General features: G+C 34.4%; 1 protein-coding gene across 1 annotated transcript; it reads left to right on the plus strand.

The window, feature by feature from the left end:
- Positions 1 to 767: 767 nt before the first annotated feature.
- On the plus strand, positions 768 to 11,046 carry LOC107641031 (uncharacterized). The gene is made up of 10 exons (XM_088487270.1): positions 768 to 2,150; positions 2,283 to 2,682; positions 2,779 to 3,183; positions 3,548 to 3,593; positions 3,656 to 3,795; positions 6,587 to 6,655; positions 8,149 to 8,261; positions 9,914 to 9,923; positions 10,672 to 10,765; positions 10,868 to 11,046. Exons 1-10 carry the CDS (start codon positions 1,357 to 1,359, stop codon positions 11,044 to 11,046), a joined length of 2,250 nt encoding a protein of 749 aa, XP_088343396.1. The 5' UTR covers positions 768 to 1,356.
- Positions 11,047 to 23,583: the final 12,537 nt, after the last annotated feature.

Below are 23,583 nucleotides of genomic sequence, written 5' to 3' on the forward strand. Positions count from 1 at the left end.
GTTTGATATGTTGAAAAAAAAAAATTAAACTGCTGTTGCGTCAATAAGTTAGTAAACTGATGCTGCTTGCCTGCTTCTGTGCTTCATGCTTCATGCTTCATGCTTCATGGTTAAAATGTGTGGATAGTGCTTATGATTAGATTCAGAAGAGAAAACATCATATATATTCAAATGCTATCATTATATATTTTTTCTTTTGTTTTCTGCTTCTGTTATGTACTTATGTAGTTATGTTTAGTTTATTGAAACTCTGAAGTCTGAATTGAAACTCTGAAGTCTGAATTGAAACTCTAAAATATTTGAATTGAAACTCTGAAGTCTGAATTGAAACTCTGAAATATCTGAATGAAACTCTGAAGTCTGAATTCTTAGTGTTACTGTGTTAGTTACTTAGTTTAGTTAGTGTAATTCACATATCAACAATCTTAGAATTTGGCTAAGTTTTTAATTGTAATTTGCAATGTGCTCTCCTCCTTATTCTCTTAATCAGCGCTTGTTTAAATGAAAATGTATCTGTTGTGTGATAAGGTGAGTATTGGAGTGATGATTAAGTCTTCTGATGCTGAAAAGTTTTCAACCTTTGAACATTATTGTTGTAAGTGTAGTTGAAACTAGTGTTAGTTATGAATTTAGTTAGTGGATAATCTGAATCTGAATTTGTTATTTGGGTTGTTGATTTTTAGGGATAAAAATACAAAATGTATGAGAATGTTGGTTCAGGGACAGGGTCTTTGCTTCCTAGTAATCCTAGACCTACACCTGCTGTTTCTAGGAGAAAAAATGCAACTGGAAATAGAAGTGATATAGGATGGAAACATGGGATTGATGTTCAAGGAAATGGTAAAAAAGTGAAGTGTAATTATTGCTCAAAGACTATAAGCGAAGGGATTTATAGATTCAAGCATCATCTTGCCGGTACTAAAGAGGATTCAGAGCCTTGTGCTTCAGTATCTGAAGAAGTTAAGGCTGTGATGTTGAAAGTCTGTGTGGAGGCTAAAGAAGCATCATTGAAGAAGAGAAGATTCGGTGATGATGAGGATTATCCTGAACAAACAGAAAAGGAGAAGGACAATTCTCAACAAAAGGGGAAAGATATTTGCAACTTTGTCACAAAAGGAAAAGGGGCTCAAGTTCAATCACAATAAATCAAATGATGAAGAAGGACCTAAAAGAACAATGTGATCAACAATGTGCCATATTTTTCTATACAAGTGCTATTCCTTTCAATGTTATTAAGAATCCTGAGTTTTTAAAATTTTGTGAGATGGTTGGGAGATATGGAATTGGCTACAAACTCCCTTCTTACCATGAGTTAAGAGAAACCCAATTAAAAAAGCAGTGAACAATGTTGATGAAATGCTTACCGAATTTAAGGCAGAGTGGAAGAGAACTGGTTGTTCAATCATGTCGGATGGATGGACTGATAAAAAAAGGCGTAGTATTTGTAATTTCTTGGTGAATAGCCCTAAAGGAACAGTTTTCCTTTATTCATTGGACACTTCTGACATCTCAAAAACAACGGATAAAGTTGTCAAAATGCTAGAAGATGCCGTAGAATTTGTTGGTGAAGAGAATGTAGTCCAAATTGTTATAGATAATGCTGCTAATTATAAGGCTGCTGGAGAAAGAATGATGGAGACTAGAAAAAGTTTGTACTGGACACCATGTGCTGCACACTGCATAGATTTGATATTGAAGAATTTTGAAAAGAAGCTAAAGGTGCATGAAACAACCATAAAAAAGGGAAGAAAAATCACCACTTTTATCTACTCCCAGAGTATGCTCATTAGCATGTTGAGGAATTTTACAAAGGGAAAGGACTTGGTTCGGCCAAGTGCCACAAGATTCGCCACTGCCTATTTGACTCTCACTTGTCTTCATGATAATAAAGGACCGTTGATGACTATGTTTACTTCTGCTTATTGGAAGACAACTAAGGTTGCATCAACGCCTGAAGGAATAAGAGTCCAAAACATGGCCTTGGATAGTAGGCTATGGAAGAATATTGTATGCCTCAAGGCTGCTACTCCTCTCATTACAATCCTTCGCTTGGTTGATTCAGATGAAAAACCAGCCATGGGTTTCATCTTTGAAGGCATGAGAAACGCCAAAGAAACAATCAAGACTAACTTCGGTTGTGTTAAAAAGAGGTAATCTTGAGTCTTGACTAATTGAAAGCTTTAATATTTGATTATCAATGTATCATGTTACCATGTTTTCTTGTTATATTCAGTTATTTATTTAATTTTCTTATTTTTATTCATTTGCATTGTTATTTTTAGTTATAAACCTATATGGGAAATTATTGATGGAAGGTGGGAAAGTCAATTGCATAGACCATTGCATGCAGCTGCATATTATCTTAATCCTCATTATCACTATGAATCAAATTTCATGGTTGATGATGCTGACATTAAGATTGGTCTATATAGTTGTTTGAAAAAACTGGTTCCTAACCAGGAAGAAAGGAAAAAGGTTGGTCTACAGCTTCCTGACTTTCATTATGCTAGAGGCCTCTTTGGTAATAAAACTGCAAAGAGTAGTAGGAAGACCATGCTACCTGCTGAGTGGTGGGACTTCTATGGAGATAGCTGTCCAGAACTAAAGAAGTTTGCTATCCGAGTTCTAAGCTTAACTTGTAGTTCATCTGGTTGTGAGCGTAATTGGAGTGCATTTGAAATGGTGATTCCTTAATCCTTACTTCCTTAGAACTATTCATTATTTATTTTAATTTTAATTTTTGTATATTTATTAACTATTGGCACTATATGTTTGTAGGTTCATACAAAGAGAAGAAATCGGTTGCATCAAAAGAAAATGAATGATTTAGTGTATGTGATGTATAATTTGAAGTTAAAGGGCAAGCAAATTAGAAAAAATCCAGAACTTGAATTTGATGCAGTGCATTCTGATGATGAGTGGATAACTGAGGATGTTAATGAAAATATTGCTGAAAGTGTTGAGCATTCTCACTTGCCAACGAGTGACAATACTAATGATGATCCAAATAGTAATGAATTTGCTATTTCAGGTATGAATAGTAATGAATTCAACATGGGTGAGGGAGGTGAGAATGAGTTTATTGGGGATCCACAACAAAATTTAATAGAGGAAGAAGATGAACATGTGAATGATGATACTGATTTTGTTGGCCGTGTTGAACCTGAGCCTGAAAGAAATGATGTTTCTGATGAAGATGATGAAGATGATGATGTTGATGCCATGGAAGATGAAGATATTGGAGGATTTGAGTTTTAGAGTTTATTAGAATTTAGAAATTTAATTGTTGCTTTGTTGTTTTCTTTTGTGTTTTGGTTGTCTTATGAACCTTTGATTGTGTAATTGTGTGTTTTATGTTGAACTAGATAGATACTTGTGAAGGATTTAAATGTGTGAACCAAAGTACTTGTTGTAACTTGTAATTGTAGTATTATGTTAATTTATTATGTGTTTTGATGTTGAAATTGTTAGGTTTGAATGTCTATATCTGAGTAAATATATATATTATACATGATATATATATTTTTTTATAAAAAATGTATAACAGGTAAACTCGTACGAGTCTACGAGTCGAGTCTACGAGTTTAGTCTAGGTCAGCTCCACGAGTTTACCTAGACTCGCGAGTTTGACAACCTTGGCCCTTACCATCCACAGCGCCACCTCCTGCATCCCCACCGTCGACGGCGCCGCCATCATTGGCCCCTGGAAGGAACCATCTCGCGCCGTCGTTGGCTCCACAGAATCGGATTCATCGCATCGTCAACCCTAAGCCGTCCCCAACACCCCTAGTAATGGTAAGCAACCCATCTCGCATGAAAAATAATCATCCCCATCTGCATGAAAAATAAACATTCGGGGTGGTCCTGGGGTCGAAAACCGCAATGAAGGCGAGAGCATAGGATCATGAAACAACTACAGGTGTGACTGCACGGGGTGCGGAAGACAACAATGCTCTTGGAAGGAAAGGCACCTCGCCACAAAGCTGCCTCCGGCGATGACGGCAAATTGTGGATGTGGACCAGAGGGGCATTGTATAGGCTACACAGTGGACGTCAAAAATTCTATTACAGTAGGATTGGGAGTAATCGTACGTAGTGTGAATGTGTTTAGGGGTGCTAATCCTAAATTTTTAAATTTTAAAAACTGATAATAATTAATTAATTAAGAATCTACTGAAATTTAAAATTAACTTAACATTCCTTTTTTAATTCATTGTTCGCATTGTTTACTATATGCGTTGTTCACCTATACTTTCTTTTTTAATAATCCTATGACCAAGACCGGATTATTAATGTCCCTAAGAACAGTTTGGATTAAATTATAAAAGATTTATCTCTTATTATTATGATCACTATTACAATGATAAATCTTTAAATTTAATTACACACACAGAGAGATCTATGTCCTTATTAATAATTCTATGACCAAGAGCAGATTATTAATGTTCCCAAGAATAATTTGAATTAAATTATAAAAGATTTAACTCTTACCATTATGATCACTATCACAATGATAAATCTTTAAATTTAATCAAAGACCTTATTATATTAACCATTTAATATAATAACAATAACAAATTATTCGACACATGATAGATTGGATCATGGTCATACTGCTTATTCCTAATAATAAGCAACACTGAAGATCTGAAAATGGAAGGTTGCTTTTCACTCCAAGCTTCTTCAGGAGTTTTATCATGAATACCTTTTGTTGGACAGTTGTTTAAAAGATGAACTGTTGTTGCGACTGCTTTTGCCCAAAATATTTTAAGCATTTGTTTTGACTTGAGCATACATCTAACCATATCTATGATGATTTTGTTCTTTCTTTCAACAACTCTATTTTGTTGAGGAGTATATCTAGTTGTTAGTTGGTGTTGAATTCCATGTTGTTTAAAGTAATCTAAACAAGCAAGATATTTTGTTCCTTGTCTGTTCTAAGAATTTTGATTTACACCCACTTTTTTTTAGACAAATGCTTAATCTTGAAAGCATCACATGCTTTTGATTTTTACTTCAGAAAATATACCCATGTATATCTATTAAAGTCATCAATAAAAGTGATAAAGTACCTGCTACCAACAGTGTCTGGAACTTCAACGGAACAAAAATTTGAATGCACAATTTTGGCTCTCCATGACTTTTTCTGTACGGAATGAATCTCTATACTTCTTTTTCATTTGACAAATCTCAAAAATACATTAAAGAATATGAATCTATGGTAGACAAAAAACAAGTCTTTTTCTTAACAGATAATTCAGGCCTAAAAAATGAAAATGCCAAATCGCATATACCACATTCAGCTATTATCATGTATCGCATAACTCATGCAAGAGGGATTAACATATTGATTTTTTACTGGAAACATTCTGTTGAAATCATCTTTGCTTTGTCAAAGAACCTTTCTTTGTTGTCAAACACAGTGTAATATCCATCATAGATTATCATCTTATATCCCTTTTTAGATAATTATCGCATACTTAGTAAATTGTAATCAAATTTAGGAGTAAAAAAAATATCAGAAATATAATTTAAAGAACCGTCCTTCAATCTAATTGGTATTTGTCCTTTTCTTTTAATAGAAACCTTTATACTATTATCAAACTTCAGTAATAATTTAACTGAATCACTTAGTAAAAAAAAATTCTTTTCTACCACTACAAGGGACACAGCTCTTACCTGCGGTAAAATACCAGCCCTTTTCCAGATCACTGCTATTCGAGTGAGCTGCTGTAGTTCTTGATGTGTTTTGATGGTCCGCCTCCAATAGATCCAAATTGGTTGCCCTTTTTGTCCCAATCGCATCTAATAACAGGGTGGGGGGAGGGGGTTGTTTCATTAAAGTACCCTAACCAATACATTTCGGCGCCAATAACCTTCCCTCTTTTGGCGCAAACCCTAGCAGAGCATAGGCGCCAATCGCAGGTCTCCTTCTACCACCGTCGTGACGTCATCAGTGGTCGCTCCAACCATCCATCCCGGTGTCATCGTCGGCAGCCTTCCCCCTTGCCCTTGCCCTGCTGTGTGTCGATCGCCCCCTCTGCCCTCTCTCAGGTTTGTTCTTGTCCCCTCCCCCAATTTAATTTGAGTGGCTGTCCATAAATTAATTTTGCATCAATTTCATCCCTGTGCCATGTGAACTTTTGGTGTCAAAAGCATGTGAGGAACGATCCTCTCCCTCGTATGTTCCAATTTTCTCCCCCAATTTAACATGCAGATTTGATTTTTTTTCCCAATTTCTAAACCCCTGAGTCTTGATATGTTTGTGCTTAGTGCAATTTCATATTGAAATCCAGTTTTGCACTTTCGATTTGGCTTAAACTAATGTATTTCCTGCATGACGGTGTGGTTGACTAAATTAAGTAGAATCCACTTTTAGTAAGCAAGAATATTGGGTGCTTTATCAAACTATCTATGAACTGTATGTTCTCTTATTCCTGAATTATTTTCCATCCATTCAAGTCAAGCAAGTCTTTATTCATAATCCTGTCTGTTTTGAATACTAAATTAAGTTTGAGAGACAATGCAAAGAGTTTTTGCTTGGATTCCTCAGCTTCTTGTTGAGCTTGTTTCTTGCATGATTCAGATAAACTTAGCTGCTCCCTCACTTTCTTCAAATCCTCTCTCAGATGAGAAACCTGAGATTCCAATTCAGGTATTTAGCTTGGCCTTTTCCTCTAATACCAAAAGCAAAATTATAACAAAAAATTGTACATTACAGAATACAATAAAAAAATACCAAAGGAATCAATTGAGTCTCTGACACATGTAAACAAATTTCAATCACAATTGTTGCATATACAATAATGCCATCAACCTTCACAGTTTACACATAAATGGAATCAATAACCGGTTATTATAACAGTAGATAGGGTAGCTTATTCTATCCACTCTCCTTAAAAAGTCCATTTAATATCTATCTAACATCACAAATAAAAATGAAGAAAACTCGCGTCCAGTTGTCTTTAAATATATCAAATTATCTAACAGTCTAAACTGTCAACTTCACATGGACACAACTATACATGAGTTTCTACCACAAATAAAACTTAGTCTAATAATATAATAAAACTGCATAACCAAAATTGTGTATGATTTTGTGTTGCAAAGGTTCCAAGTTCCGAGACATAACATATTGCTAAGGAAACAGTGTTATTAATTTGAAAGAAAGTGATACCTCAGGAGCAGGGCTTCTAGGTGATCTTCTTTTAATGACTTTTGAGCTTCTATCCTTTGATGTTGTTCTATGAACTTGATTTAATGTTGATGCAGAATCAATGTACAGCGCAGAAGGAACTTCTGCCATTTTTTTGTTTCTGAAATATTAATATTGAAAAGGTCAATTGACCCTGAAGTTGAACTAGAGCTTTTTGCTTATTTTTCTTGTTGATTTATACTTCAATAATTGGAATCTAGTTAAACTCAATCATCATGTTCTAAATAATTAATCCAAATAATTAATCTTGTCCTGTTAATCTTTTCTGAAATTGAGATGTTCTATACTAGGATTTAAATTCATCACTATTTTAAAGTTCGATAGAAAGTGATATATATTCAGAGAACTTTTGTATATCAGTGTTTTTCTATGCCATTGGAAATAAGAGGCAAAGATTAAGATTATTACACTTGTTCATTGGGTAAAAAAGCTCACAACTTGGCTTCTCTTAGTATAACTGAATTGTCAACTTATCTTTTTCTCTTGATTCTTTTCCAAGATTATTTTAGTCTTTGTCTTGATCAGTTACACCAAGGCATCATATTCCTCACTAAAAAAATAATTGTTTTCCATATAATATATTATTCTGATGAAACTTTTAAACTTAATTAACTTCTTTTTCTCCCTAATGTTCATTTTTTAAATATTATTGATTGTCCTCCTATGCATTATTTAATTTTTCTCTAGTCCCTTTTCTTATGCTACAAAATGTGCTCCTTACACAATCTTCTTCCCTCTTAATCTATAAATTCATTATTCTTCTCATAGATACTACAGTTATTATGGAATTGCTTGATGACCATATGACTTTAGCATAGGTACTTACAATTCAAAGGGGTTGAAAATTATGCATAAATTATTAGCGCGTTGACTATAACATGTATCATATCACTGTTCACACATTAATATTTTCATGTTTATGTTTGTTTCAGCTTGATAACATTGACTTAGACTTATCACAGTCCTTGGAGCTATATTATCCCATAACATCACAGCTCCTACTCCAGAATCAAAGCTTCCTTCAGCTTATACTTGTTCTATTCAGGTAGGTTAAAAGTTGAAACATTTCAGAACTTTTTATACATTATATTTCATCATCAAGCTGCATCTAAAACTATATAAGAAATGCTTATACATTATAAGTCTATCAAACTTTAAAACAGTGATGAATTTAAAATACTTCAATATCTGGTTCTGGAGGTACATTGAATCCAAATAATTAATCTTATTGTGTTAGCAAAGATGGCTTATAGTTCTGCTTTGCTAACTACTTTTAATGTGAATTTTTTAAGAACTATACCAGCAAATGCTTGAACAAATGAAAGAAAGAAAGCAATTATTGGTTATGAAATTCTTGAATAATATACAGTTAATAGCTTAGAAGTTAGTTGAAGATAATTACAACCTCACAAGATGTACAAAATAATGAGTCAATCCTATGTATTCCATACTCAAATGAAGTCTTCATTTATTTTATTATATATCTTGTGTTCTTATTTGATATAATTAATGGGTCAGTTAGATTTCATATAATTTCCGTTCCGCAATTTTAATATATAAGAACTTCAAACTGATTCTTTAAGAATTAAATATTAAACATATAAAGGTCAACTGAACTTGAACACCCCCTAAACTCAATCATCACGTTCCAATTAGTTATCAAGTTATCTACGTGCTTTGACATGGCTATGTTTCCTCAATTGTGAAACACGGAAACATTTGGGTTAGGAACCAGCAGATAATTACTTATTAAGCCATGTATCATCAAATTATTGATGTGAAAGTAGAAGAGTAAGAATAACCCACCTATACGCACATGACTGTGGATAAATACGGGATGTGTTGTTCAGCTTCTCCTTTATATTGGTCATATTTCTACTATAGATTTTGATACTTTCAGTTTGGGTGTTTCCAAGCATAAAAATATCCTCCTTGTTATCGCTTTTACCATTTTGATTTACCCATTTCCATTTCTATATTGGTTAGTTCGCCAACCTATACATTATATTGTAATACTATATTAATTTATCATTTTATTATTTCTCAGATTAATATAATATACCTCTTTTTCTTTTTTAAGGAAGGAATTTTATTTTCCATTTCAAATATTTGGCATTGGACCTAGAGTTTCTTTCTTCCAGTAATTTTTTTTGAAAGTGCAGAATTATTCAATGAGTAAGCAAATTTCTCGCATTTTTCTGTTAGTTGTGTATTATCCTGTATGCTAGTAAATATGTGTTTTATTATCTTTGGTACAATTGTTTAATTCAATGGTGATATGGCTGGTTGCTAACCTTTATTTTGTGAAATGAGGTACTGAATGGGAAAGTAAATAAATATATGCATGTTCCTAGATTAAATATTGAATAATTGACTCTCAAATCTGAGCAGGCACGATAGCATGTTATAGTAAATTGTTATTTACTCCAACGGGATCATAGCAATTTAAGCTAGTATACCTCAAGTCTTTCCCTTTTCCTCTTAGTTTGTTCCATTATTTTTCTTTTTACTTCCTAAGGAGATTGTTCGGAAGAAGAGAGTTGAAAACCAAGAACTGGAGGTGGATGTAATTTAGTAAGTTAATTTTCTTCATTGAATCTTGCAATAAGCATGATTTGTACACTGAAGCATGATGAAGGATTTTCCAAATTATTAATTGTAATATTACTGTATTAGTGTGATATTTTCTTGTTTCAGTTGGAACATTGTTAGTGTATCCTGTTAGTGAAATGAACGTGATTGAATATTATAAATGGGTTGGATTCTAGCTCTTGTTGATTGTATGTAGTTGCTGGCAGCCTAGTAGCTGACCTAGCACTTGGCATCAAGCTTTAGAAAAGATACAGATTTCATTTTATAATTTACTTGCTGATGTAGAAGTTATATTAGTAAATTTACTTCCATAGTCACATATTGAGGTGCAAACACGGTAATTTGCTCTTTCTTTTTTTTCCTATTTTATTGAATGATCTGGTCTCTCTAAGATACTCCCTGTACTCTTTCTTCTGTTTAGTACTTTGTGTGCTTGAATGATTTTGATATCTTTCCTGGAATTTATTTTGAAGATTGTTTTATCAATCTGATTCAGGATGGCTTCATACATTATTCCTCTTTATTGTATCTTGTATTCCTTTTCTTTTTTTTTCTTCTATCTTATATTCCCCTTCCAGATTCCAAGTGTTGACCTTAGCATGTTCATGTGTAGGTAGAATAGAACACTTATACATGATTTATATTTCTGTTTGGTCTGGTTGGTTCTGAAAATGAGAGTTTTTGAATGGTACTTTATTAGTTACTTAGATACCACGATGTCCATTTAGCATGTTCTTAAGTTGAAACGTGAAGCATTAAATGTTGCTGAAGTATCTAGAAACTGCCTCTGATTAGTGTTGTTGATGACTTCTAGCTACCAATTACTGCACCTTTTCAGCTGGAACCTCTTTAAATTTGTGCAGGCACGCTATCAGAATAGTCTGCTAGTTGAACTTGAAATTGCGTCTCGGGAGGAGTTCACTCTTATAGAAAGAGGTCTTACGAAACTTTGGGAACGTAAGCCAAACCAGCAGTTTATAACATGGAGCTATTTTGTAATTTGGTTTTTGTAAAATTTGTAAAATCTATTAACTTGGTTGATTATGGTGTATCCGTCAGGTTTGGCTCGGGAAAAGACTCAAGAAGTTCCAGAAGAGACAGGCGAGATAGTTCAAGATTTAATGCTCGAAGGAGACGTTGTGCCAAATAGTTCTGATGAGATTGTCTCCAAAGGACACCAACCTTCCATCATAACCTTTGACCTCAATAAAACTCCAGAGGAGAATGATATCTGTTGACTCAATACTTTATTATTAGTCTGACTTATCTTATGAAATGTTGGGACTAACTTGAACAAAGTGACTGTTTGTGTTTTTTCCTTTGGATCCTGAATTTGATGAAGTAGATATGAATTTGGAGGAGATTAATCTCAAATTAGTATATAATTCTTGAATTAATTTATATTGTGAGTTGTTGGATTAATGGTTCGTACGAATTCAAGACTTTTATATTACCGATTTGTCATATATATACGTTTTTAAATGTAATACAAATATAAATGCATAAACCTAGATGGTGAAACTGCTTAATGAACTACATTCTGTAATCATGACTATCATATTGGCAAAATGATATTCTCTGACTTGTACCTTGTATTTTATAGAGGAGAAATTATTTATAGAATAAATACCTACAATTGATTCTAAAAAATTTTGGATGGAACATTTTTGTCTTAATAAATTTTTAATTTTTAAAAATTTTTTAGAATTATTTTTGTATGACAGGTTAATTCTGTATAATTTGAAGAAGAATAATTTATGTTAAAACATATTTTTTGAAGATCTCATTATCTTATAATAAAATTTATTAAAAATTTATTTTTCTAATATGTATATATATTATAAAATTAATTAAAAGAACAAGAGAGGTCAATCTGCCTTAGAAGAATAATTTTTGAAACGTATGTCTGTAGAATTTTTATATCTTGTTTTATTTCATTAAACTAAAAAAATTAGTAAAAGGATATAAATTCACTTATCTAGATGCAGATATTATTACAATATTTTTGAAGGACATATACTTGATTTATAAGTGATTTTTCTTAGTTCTGTGTGCTTGCAACTAATCGATAATTCATGCAGAATATTTCCATATATTAAGTGTTTAGAAGTTTCTTTGATATTGCCATTCACCTATTTTTTAAACGTTGCAGTTATTTTCATTATTTTTAAACTGATTCTTAAAATTTCATAATTACTCTTTCAATAAATTAAAAGATTAAAATTTACTAAAAATATACAGGCAAGATTAAAATAAAATAAAATAAAAGACAAAGAAATTAAAATAGTAATTGAGAACATTTTTATTTTTATTTTTATTTTTGTTAATCCGATTCAAAGTTCAAACTTCAAACCACATTTTTGTTTATGCTTAAATTTCAAATCAGAGAAGCCACCGCCACATCCCTAATCCTTATTATTCACCTAATACTAAACCATTCAATATTGTCGAACCACTAAGAAGCCTTCTTCGTCCTGGTTCTTCTCCTCCACGCCTGTCTCTGTGGCTATCCAGTGTCCTGGAGCCCCTTCTCGCTCTGCCCGAAGCCCGGTGGTTCCACTCTCACCCTCAATCCAGTCATCCACCTGCGGGTAAGCACCACTGGACACCCTGTGCTCAATTGCTTGTTTAGTGTTTGAAAAAGAGGCCAATAATGAGTTTAAAGTTGACATGCAAGTTTCTCCTAATGTGGTTAGCTGAGTTAATTTGTTAATGGGGAGTGGCTTTTGTTGATGAGGAGCATGAGTCCGTTAATGGTGGATTCTGAGTGGGGTATTAAGTCTCAGTTTGACTGCGTTTTTTATTTTCTCACTGTTATATTTGAATATTGCTGCTGATAATAGTTGCTTGCGTTTTTTATTCAATTGTTTGACTGCGTTTAGTATTTTCTCAATCAATACTAATAACGCTAAACCAGTTTATCATGATTCTCAAGTCTCCCACTCCCCACTTACCATATAGGATCATTTAACTTATTTTTCATGCTAAAAAATATCTAATGCTTGGTGATGATGACACGAACAATTAGACCTTAGAAAAGGGGAAAATTTTCAATCTTTCAGAAATTAGTAACCTTCAAATACAGGAGAGGTAATTTAAACTAATAAGAATGGGCATGGAGTATTATATACAAGAATTAGGATTCTAATTATCAAATATTGTTTGCTATGTATCAAAGAATTTGCACTTTTGTTATGTATCCATGACTATATATTTTAGGTCAAATGAATTGTCTTAGTTTAAACTTAGAAAAAGTAGTATTAGAATAACGTGTATGATCAATATAAGCCTAATCAAATAACAAAACATGAATTCTCTGAAGGCTGTAGTGCTCCTTGGGTTTTTTACTTTTCTAGATACTTCTATTGACTCAAATTTCAGGTTTCAACTTTGAAGTGACTGGTCTATAAGGTGTTAACAGTGACACTATTTAGGCGATAGGAAGAAATTAATAATCAACTTAAAGTGTGAACTACGGAAGATGTTGCTACCTAGGACATAGAAATTTCTTGCAAACAATGTTCATTGTCCAAATTTTGCAATGACTTGTGACGTTGTTAACATAGAAATAAGTAATGACCTCTCCAGTATGTTTAGTTTGCATTTAGTAGTTAAGTCTCAACTCTCCAATATTACCCTAATTATTATAACTAAACATGATATTTTCTAATTGATAAACATGCTACTGCTAAGTCTCAAGCCCAAAATTAACCTCCAATAGTGTAGAATATTATGATGATTCTAGGCATTATAGAGTAATTATGAATACATTAATGGTTAACCTTTTTAGACCCAACTTTGAGTTCTTTGTTAATAGAGTCTCTCAACTCATGTACTCATGTACTCTCCTAATCTATATATAAGCTTGGAATGAATTTATGAATTGTGAATTGCACATGCTACATATATTTCTTATTATAGTTTATATGTATGTGTTTTGTTTGGTGATGATACGCTATGTCCCACCATTAATATAATGAGCTATATGATGATATATACAATTGCAATAGGTACGACTTGGTAGTGTATTCCAAACCACAAATTTAGGCATAATTTCTGTATACCAAGTAAGCTTAGTATCACATGATATTGATTTACAATAACTGTCATTACTTATTAATATCTTTAATTGTTAGTGTATTTTATAATTCTGATTAGATTATCTATTATCACCCTTAACTGCGGTCTTTGGTCTCATTTTATAAATTTTTTAGTATTAATATGTCATAAATACCCGAGTTCAAATAATAGTAACTGGGGTATGCTAGTGTCATTTTTGCATGTTAATACATATTATTATTTTTATCATTAATTATTATCACTTTGTTTTGATCCGAATGCAGTTAGAAAAAATGCCCAGAGTAGGTCGTTTCACGAAGAAAGCCCATGTAGACACAACATGTCAGCCGTCTCAAGTAGGATTTGATGCGGCCTCAACTTCACAGAGAGTGGACTGCCCAATTCCGCCGCCCAGTGGCAGTGGTGCCCCCGCATCCTCGTCTTTACGCCCCTTTTGTCCGCCACGCAGCGAACCACTGCCTGCTCCACAGGCTTGCATGAATGATGTTCAAAACTCGGAGCCGGACGTCGAAGACTTAGACCCAGAGGCAGATGAGGTAGATTCTTTTGACCAACATATTGATAACCTTTTTTCTGCATCGGATGCTCAGAAGCGCAAGGGACGCAAGACCACAGAATTTTGGGATGTTAAAACAATTGGTATAAGAGAATTTATTTAATTCTATTTTTTATTCAGCTATTTTCCTATGATGTCATCGTAGCTTGGCTCCAATGGTAACTAACTAAGAATAAATATGTTTCACAGAATCCGATGGCACAATCAAACAGGTCAAACTGAGTGTGAAGGAAGCTATGAAGCCACCTAACGAAAGAAAGATCGTACTCAGGTTTAACAGTGCACTGCAACCAGTTGGGGATGAAGCAGGTCTACTGAGCAGTGTTATGGGACTGCTAGGATCTGACTACACCAAATTCCCAATCTGCGAGAAGGACTGGAGAAAGGTTCGCACCAGGGACAAGGTCCTATAATGAATGTGTAAAGGTAAAATGTTATTTTTATTTTTTCGTACCATTCCAAACTCATAATTTGAACACTACTGACAACTTAATTTTGATGTTGTAGGAAATGTTCCATTTTGAAGAAGATAGTAGAGGAATTATCAAGCGTATAATATTCAAAATGCTAGGAAGGGCTTGGAAGGAAACGAGGAACAGATTATACCATCACTGCTATGACCCAGATCTTTCACTTGAAGAAAATATTGAAAACCCCCCAGATGGAATTACTGCGGACCATTGGAGATGGTTTCTCGATTATCGCAATAGCAAAGAGACACAGGTAATATAGTTTTGTTTCATAACAGAAAAAGTCCTTTTATGTCACATTGAGTTAGTCAGAACTAGTGTCTAGTAACTCTTAATTTGATGGCATTACAGGAGAAGTGAAAGAAAAATGCTGAGAATCGATCAAAGCAGCTTTACACCCACACCGGTGGATCAAAAAGCTTGGCAAGGCTCGGAGAAGAAGAGGTAATCTAATTTTGGGAATGTTTTTGAACTATCTCTTCCTCTACTTATTCACTTTGTCATCATTATTGGTACAGTCGGAACGACAAGAGAGGAGAGTTAGTAGAGGAGAGTTGTATCTCTTAACGCACAAAAGATAAGGCAGAGTTGGCAGCAGAGAAATTGAAAAGGAAGGCAGTGGAGGATGAAGTAGCAGTCGAGAAGACCAAAAGACAGGCAGTGGAGGATGAAGTAGCAGCCGAGAAGACAAAAAGACAGGCAGTGGAGAATGAGGTAGTAGCTGGGAAGGCTAGTATGCATGCAATGGAAAGTGCTTTGATATGTCTACTTCAAGGACAAGGTGGGAAGCTGCCATCAGACATTGCCGCATGGATGAGTGCATTGGAAGGACAGAATAGAAAGTAGATCTTAGGATTGTGGAACCTTTTTTTCTTTCAGATATACACTTTTTTGGTATTGATTATGCAACTCTTAGTAAGGAGTACACTTTATTGATATTCGGATAATTATATCTATTAAATTAATGGTTTTGCTATTGTCGTTTACCTTGCAATTTATTTTTCGGGATATAAAATAATTTAACTTACTAATATTAAAAAGGATTCAATTAAAAAATAAAAATAAAAATAAATTGTACATTAAAATAAAAAAGAGCGTTGATTGCCACTGTACAATACAGTATTTTTGCGGCCATTTATCCGGAAAATAGCGGCGCTTGTGAAATAGCCGTTAGAAATTTGAAAAATCCTGTTAGGAGATAGCGGCGGTTTTAAACCGAAAACCGCCGCCAATTACATTCGAAAAAACGGTGGCCAGTAAACAGCAGCCTTTTGCAAACTGGCGGCTGATGCGTTAACATCTTTCCTATCTTTTCCTAGTGAATTTGCATTTAAATTGTTGAGTTTAATCAAGAATTAATTATCTTTTAGCCACTATGGATGCTACTTTGAGTCTTGTGCAATTCTGTTTATTTTAGGTAGCATTTGGCTGGATTTGATGGAGTTTTCGCAGAAAAAAAGAAGAAGGCGAATGATGCTGTCAACCCGGACCTCTCTGCACTCAAACCTGAATAACTCGAGCTACAGAAATTCAATTGATGTGATTTTAGTGGCGTTGGAAAGCTAACTTCCAGAGCTTTTCAACGATATATAATAGTCCATACTTCTTCTCCGAACTCGCTGCTAAGGCTGCGCCTAACTTGAGATTTCTCAAGTTAGGCGCAAGACACAACAACAATACGCGAGATTGGTCCTGCCCACTTCAAGTTAGGCGCACTAAAGCCCAAGTTAGGCGCAGCTTCACTCAACTAAACTCCAATTCATGCTGCCAAACCCAAGTTAGGTGTGGATCCTAGTGAAGTCAAGTGGTCCCCATCCATCAATTGAAGATTTGCTGATTGCTATAATTAATTCTAATTTAAATTCAAATTTTAAAAATAGGAAAAGATATTATTTTAGTTTTAAAGATAGATTTTAAATTAATTAGGATTAGATATAAATAGAGGGATACGACCTCAACATTATTCGATCCCAGACTACCAAAATACATTTTATTAGAATCTTTATTTTCTACTCTGAACCATGAGCAACTAATCCTCCATTGTTAAGGTTAGGAGCTCTGTCTATTTCTATGGATTGATTTTATTGCTTTTTCTATTTTAATTTATGCCTGGATTTATAATTTAAGAATTGTTTTCGCTCTTTATCTTATGAATTTGGGTGGAACGGAAGTATGACCCTCTTTCTATTTAAGTTCTTGTATAACTTGGAAAAGCTCTTTACTTGAACAACAACTTGAAAACATATTCTCCTAAATTTTAATTATCTGGATTTAACGGGATACGTGACATATAATCCTTTTATTTTTTAGGTAATTAGAGTTTTTGTGGCATATAAACTGGAATTTGATCATCACTCTCTAATTGAAATTAATTGACCAAGGAATTGGCTGTTGATGAATTTTAGAGGAGACTAGGAAGGTCTAAGGAATTAAGGTCTAGTCACATATAGTTTGCCATAAATTAAATCCTACATAATTAAAATAATAAGTAAGAAAAGTTAATTCGAAAAAAATAGATAACTCTGAAGCCTTAACTATCTTCTCCATATTTTCTTTCCAAAGTATTTACTTGCCTTTATTTAATATTCTTTATATTGTTTAATGTCTTTTATATTGCATCTCAACACCATTTTCTGTTTGTCTAACTAAGCCAATCAATCAATTATTGTTGCTTGATCTATCAATCCTAGTGGGATCGACCCTCACTCACGTAAGGTATTACTTGGTACGACCCGGTGCACTTGTCGGTTAGTTAGTGGGTTACAAATACCGCATCATATTTTTGGCGCCGTTGTCGGGGATTGATAGTGATTAATAACTATTCGTTGTTTAATTGCTTAGATTAGATAATTTTTATTTTAATTAGATTTTTTTATTTTTTAATTATTCTTCTTTTGTCTTTCTTTATTTCGGTTCACCCCTCCCCTACCCCGTTTTTCTTTTTATTTCTTTTACTTTCGTTTCTTTTTTTTTTTTCTCTTTTCGTTTTGTTTTCTTTTTAATTTTTTTCATCTTTCTTTCGTTCTTTCACTTGTACCCCTCCCCTGATTGTTTCATTCACGTCCCTTGCCCCCCTGTCCCCTGTTTTCTTCTTTTTTTTTTTTTTCTTTTTTCACTTTCTTTTAATTTTTCTTATTTAAATCTCGTCCGATCGTTAATTTTTTATTTTATTTTCAATTTTTTTATTTTTATTTTCGTTTTGTTTTATTTTTTTATTATTTTTTTACTTTCTATATTTTATTAGTTTTATTTTATTTTTGTCTTTAAAAACAAAAAAAAATTAAATAAATAAATAGCACTATTATTTTTCTGTAATTTCTGAAATTAAGTTTGGTGTCACCTAGTTAATTTCATTTTAATTTTCTTGTTTATTTTTCCTGTTAATTTTCGGAAATTTTTGTCTAATTTCAGTTATCATTTTTGAAATTTTTCTGTTTTATTTATTTAGTATTTCTATCTTATTATTTTACACATGTTACCTCACTGGGAATTCTCTACACTCTGACGTAGAGATTCTCATCTTTTCTTGTTTTCTGTTTGTTTATGCGCAGGAACAGAGACAAGGAACATCTCTTAGACTTTGATCCTGAATCTGAAAGAACTTTCAGGCGGCGTTTGCAACAAGCAAGACTTTACAAGGCTGCAGAGTCCACTATGGATAATAATAATGCTGTTAATGCCAATGTGGCAAATCCAAATGGGGATGATCAACAAAGGAGAGTACTTGGCTCTTATTCTGCCCCTACTGCGGATCTCTATGGAAAAAGCATTGTGGTGCCTCCTATAGCTGCAAACAACTTTGAGTTGAAGCCACAATTGGTCACCTTGGTGCAACAAAACTGCTAATATCATGGACTTTCTCATGAAGATCCAAATCACTTTATATCTGATTTTCTGCAGATATGTGATACTGTGAAGACAAATGGAGTGAACCCAGAGGTGTACAGACTCATGCTCTTCCCGTTTGCTCTGAGGGATAAAGCAAAGCTATGGCTAGATTCTCAACCAAAGGAGAGTCTGAATACTTGGGAAAAGGTTGTTACAGAGTTTCTCACTAAATTTTTCCCACCAAAGAAGCTGACTAAGCTTAGATTGGAGGTTCAGACATTCAGGCAGAAGGAGGGTGAAACTCTTTATGAAGCTTGGGAGAGATACAAGCTACTGACTAGGCAATGCCCTCCGGACATGTTCTCCAAATGAACCCAACTAGATATCTTTTATGAAGGCTTGGGTGAGATGTCCAAGATGAGCTTAGATACTTCTGCAGGCAGTTCATTGCACAAGAAGAAGACACCAGAGGAGACTATTGAGCTAATTGAATTGGTTGCTAACAACCAATATTTATACTCATCTAACAGGAATCCTGTGAACTCTGAGACCTCTCAGAAGAGAGGCGTGTTGGAAGTAGAAGCTGTTAATGCTCTTCTTGCTCAGAACAAGCTTATGTCTCAGCAAATAAATCTACTTACTCAGCAGATGGATGGCATGCAAGTCTCAGCTATCAACACCCAAAATCCACCTCAAGAGGCCTCCTATGACATGGCAGGTAATTTTGTGCAAAATAATAATTATGATTATACTCAATCCCCTTATGAACAGGTCAATTACATGGGGAGTGCTCCAAGAAATCCCAATAATGATCCCTATTCTCAAACCTACAATCAAGGGTGGAGAAATCACCCAAATTTTGGATGGAGAGACCAACCTTAGAGACCTCAGAACTTCAACAATAATTATCAGGGTGGCTTCCAACAGAACAATTACAATAACCGCCAATTTCAGTCTCAGCAGCAACAATCACCTCAGCAGGCAAACTCTAAATCCCAAGAAGATTCTAATTGGGAGATGATGAAGAGTTTTGTGCAGGAAACCAGAGCATCAATCAAGAATTTGGAGATTCAGATGGGTCAAATAGCCACAAGAGTTAATGAAATTGATCAGAGGACCACTAATAGCCTTCTTGGTAACACAATTCCAAATTCAAGAGAGGAATGCAAGGCTATCACCTTGATAAATGGACAAGTGGCAAGTATGGAAGCACAAGTTAATGAGGAGCCCGTTGAAAAAGAAGCTCCGGAGAAGAAGAAGGAAGAAGTAGAGCATGTCCCTCCAAAGCATGCAGACAACCCATTCCCAGACTCTCTTGACACTTATCCTACATTGCCAAAGGCTCCTGAGTACAAGCCTAAAATGCCATATCCTCAGAGACTTCAAAAGGAGACCAAGGACAAGCAATTTTCAAAATTCTTGGAAGTCTTCAGAAAGTTGCAAATCAATATTCCTTTTGCTGAGGTTTTGGAGCAAATGCCTCTCTATGTCAAGTTCATGAAGGAGCTGTTTTCAAAGAAGAAGCCTTTAAAGGGAGATGAGACAGTGGTCCTGACTAAAAAATTCAGTGCCATCATTCAAAATAACTTGCCAAGGAAGATGCCATATCCAGGGAGCTTTCAAATTTCATGCACCATTGGGAGCACAACCTTTGAGAAAGCCTTATGTGATCTGGGGGCAAGCATAAATCTAATGCCCTTATCTGTGATGAAGAAGCTGCAAATTCAAGAGGCACAACCCACAAAGATAGCATTACAGATGGCAGATAAATCCATGAAGCCTGCATACGGATTGGTGGAGAATATTTTGGTCAAAGTGGGTAAGTCCTTCCTCCCAGCAGATTTTGTGATTCTTGACACAAGGGAGGATGAGAATGCCTCTATATAATTCTAGGAAGACCATTCCTAGCCACTAGAAGAGCTCTGATTGATGTAGAAGTGGGTGAATTAGTGCTTAGAGTGCATGATGAGCAACTAGTCTTTCATGTCTTCAAAGATGTATATTCAACAGGTGAAGAAGAGAGATGCATGCAGACCGAGCTTATTGATCCAAACCTTCAAGAACCCCCTAATGATGCATAGCAAAAATTGCAGCTCAAACCTCCTTTGGTGACAATCAATAAAATTCCTCCTGACATCAAACCTAAGTTTGGTGTTGGGAATACATCATCCACCAAGGAGGAGGTTCCCAAAAAGAAGAAAGTACCCAAGGGATGGAGAAACAAGAAGATCCCCACTGAAGGTTTCTCTCCAGGAATGAAGGTGGTGTTGACTAAGAATCCAGTGTGGATCTATACAGTAAACAGAATCCTCTCTATGGAGCATATTGAGCTAATTTATGGAGACACAGGAAAGAATTTCAAAGTAAGGGGTGAAGAGTTGAGCCCCTATGATCCTCCTCCTTAGAGGAGCTGACCGTCAAGCTAGTGACGTTAAAGAAGCGCTTGTCGGGAGGCAACTCGATAATTTCGTATCCTTAGTTATTCTTCGTAGTAGTAGCTTTCTTACTTATTTGATTTTTATTGAGTTTTTATTATTTTTCTGATCATACAGCTATTTTAGAACAGGAACCGGAGATTCCTCTTACTATTTATTTTTATTTTCAGTTCTTCTTTGCTTGAGGACAAGCAAACCTTTAAGTTTGGTGTTGACGCTTCGCTTAAGGGTTTTCTGTTTATTTTTATTGCACTAAGAGAGGTGAATCATCTTCACAAAAGAGCACAACCTGAAGAATAAAACGACCGCTCGGATAACTAAGGTGGTTGAGTTCCTTTCATTTTTTATTCCTTCCCACTTTTATTATGTTGTGTTCCAGTTTCCTGCTATTTTGCTTTGTTTGTTGCATGATCCTTTATTAGTTAGAATCCTAGGTCTAGTTTAGTTTTCTCTTAATTGCTTTAATTCCGAAAAGATGTCTCATGTATTACTCACTGAGCTTGAAATTCAAATAAAAAAAATACAAAGTGATGTATTGCATGAGAAAGTGAGTTTATATTGAAGAATAGTCTTATTTACTTAGATGTGGTGGTACTTTCTGTGATTCTAAATGCATGACTTGAACAGTGCATATTTTTTATAGTGAAGTTTATGAATATTAAAATTGTTGGCTCTTGAAAGAATGATGAAAAAAGAGAAATGTTAATGATAATCTGAAAAATCATAAAAAAATTGATTCTTGAAGCAAGAAAAAGCAGTGAAAAACACGAAGCTTGCGAAAATTTTTTTTATATAAAATAAAGAAAAAAAAGAAAAAAATAAATAAAAGCAAGAAGAAAAAGCCAATAACCCTTCAAACTAAAAGGCAAAGGGTAAAAAGGATCCAAGGCTTTGAGCATTAATGGATAGGAGGGCCCAAAGGAATAAAATCCTGGCCTAAGCGGCTAAAATCAAGCTGTCCCTAACCATATGCTTGTGGCGTGAAGGTGTCAAGTGAAAAGCTTGAGACTGAGCAGTTAAAGTCGTGGTCTAAAGCAAAAAAAAGTGTGCTTAAGAGCTCTGGGCACCTCTAACTGGGGACTCTAGCAAAGCTGAGTCACAATCTGAAAAGATTCACCCAGCTATGTGTCTGTGGCATTTATGTATCCAGTGGTAATACTGGAAAACAAAATGCTTAGGGTCACAGCCAAGACTCATAAAGTAGCTGTGTTCAAGAATCAACATACTGAACTATAGGAGAATCAATAACACTATCTGAATTCTGAGTTCCTATAGATGCCAATCATTCTGAACTTCAAAGGATAAAGTAAGATGCCAAAACTATTCAGGATTGCAGTTGTAAACCCCACTATAGAAGAGACATGAGCTTAAGTGAACTCTCATTCTCATGCAAATTCACATCTTAAGCTTATATTAGTTTTGGTTGCTTGAGGACAAGCAACAATTCAAGTTTGGTGTTGTGATGCATGAGCATCTTTCCTATCTTTTCCTAGTGAATTTGCATTTAAATTGTTGAGTTTAATCAAGAATTAATTATCTTTTAGCCACTATGGATGCTACTTTGAGTCTTGTGCAATTCTGTTTATTTTAGGTAGCATTTCGCTGGATTTGATGGAGTTTCTGCAGAAAAAAAGAAGAAGGCGAATGATGCTGTCAACCCGGACCTCTCTACACTCAAACCTGAATAAATTGAGCTACAGAAATCCAATAGATGTGATTTCAGTGTCGTTGGAAAGCTAACTTCTAGAGCTATCCAACGATATATAATAGTCCATACTTCTTCTCCGAACTCGCTGCCAAGGCTGCGCCTAACTTGAGATTTCTCAAGTTAGGCGCAAGACACAACAACAATACGCGAGATTGGTCCTGCCCACTTCAAGTTAGGCGCACTAAAGCCCAAGTTAGGTGCACTAAAGCCCAAGTTAGGCGCAGCTTCACTCAACTAAACTCCAATTCATGCTGCCAAGCCCAAGTTAGGTGTGGATCCTAGTGAAGCCAAGTGGTCCCCATCCATCAATTGAAGATTTGCTGATTGTTATAATTAATTCTAATTTAAATTCAAATTTTAAAAAAAGGAAAAGATATTATTTTAGTTTTAAAGATATATTTTAAATTAATTAGGATTAGATATAAATAGAGGGAAACGACCTCAACATTATTCGATCCCAGACTACCAAAATATATTTTATTAGAATCCTTATTTTCTACTCTGAATCATGAGCAACTAATCCTCCATTGTTAAGGTTAGGAGCTCTGTCTATTTCTATGGATTGATTTTATTGCTTTTTCTATTTTAATTTATACATGGATTTATAATTTAAGAATTGTTTTCGCTCTTTATCTTATGAATTTGGGTGGAACGGAAGTATGACCCTCTTTCTATTTAAGTTCTTGTATAACTTGGAA

Source organism: Arachis ipaensis, chromosome B5 (genome assembly GCF_059453495.1).
Source record: "Arachis ipaensis isolate K30076 ecotype BB chromosome B5, ASM5945349v1, whole genome shotgun sequence".
NCBI classification, from domain to species: domain Eukaryota; kingdom Viridiplantae; phylum Streptophyta; class Magnoliopsida; order Fabales; family Fabaceae; genus Arachis; species Arachis ipaensis.

What these genes read in the sequence shown, in the direction of transcription:
- LOC107641031 (XM_088487270.1), top strand. Translation starts at nt 1,357, where the DNA reads ATGCTTACCGAATTTAAGGCAGAGTGGAAGAGAACTGGTTGTTCAATC. An exon ending in TTCGGTTGTGTTAAAAAGAG is followed by an intron (nt 2,151 to 2,282) that starts GTAATCTTGAGT and finishes TGTTATTTTTAG; the next exon opens with TTATAAACCTATATGGGAAA. An exon ending in CCCCAACACCCCTAGTAATG is followed by an intron (nt 3,796 to 6,586) that starts GTAAGCAACCCA and finishes TGCATGATTCAG; the next exon opens with ATAAACTTAGCTGCTCCCTC.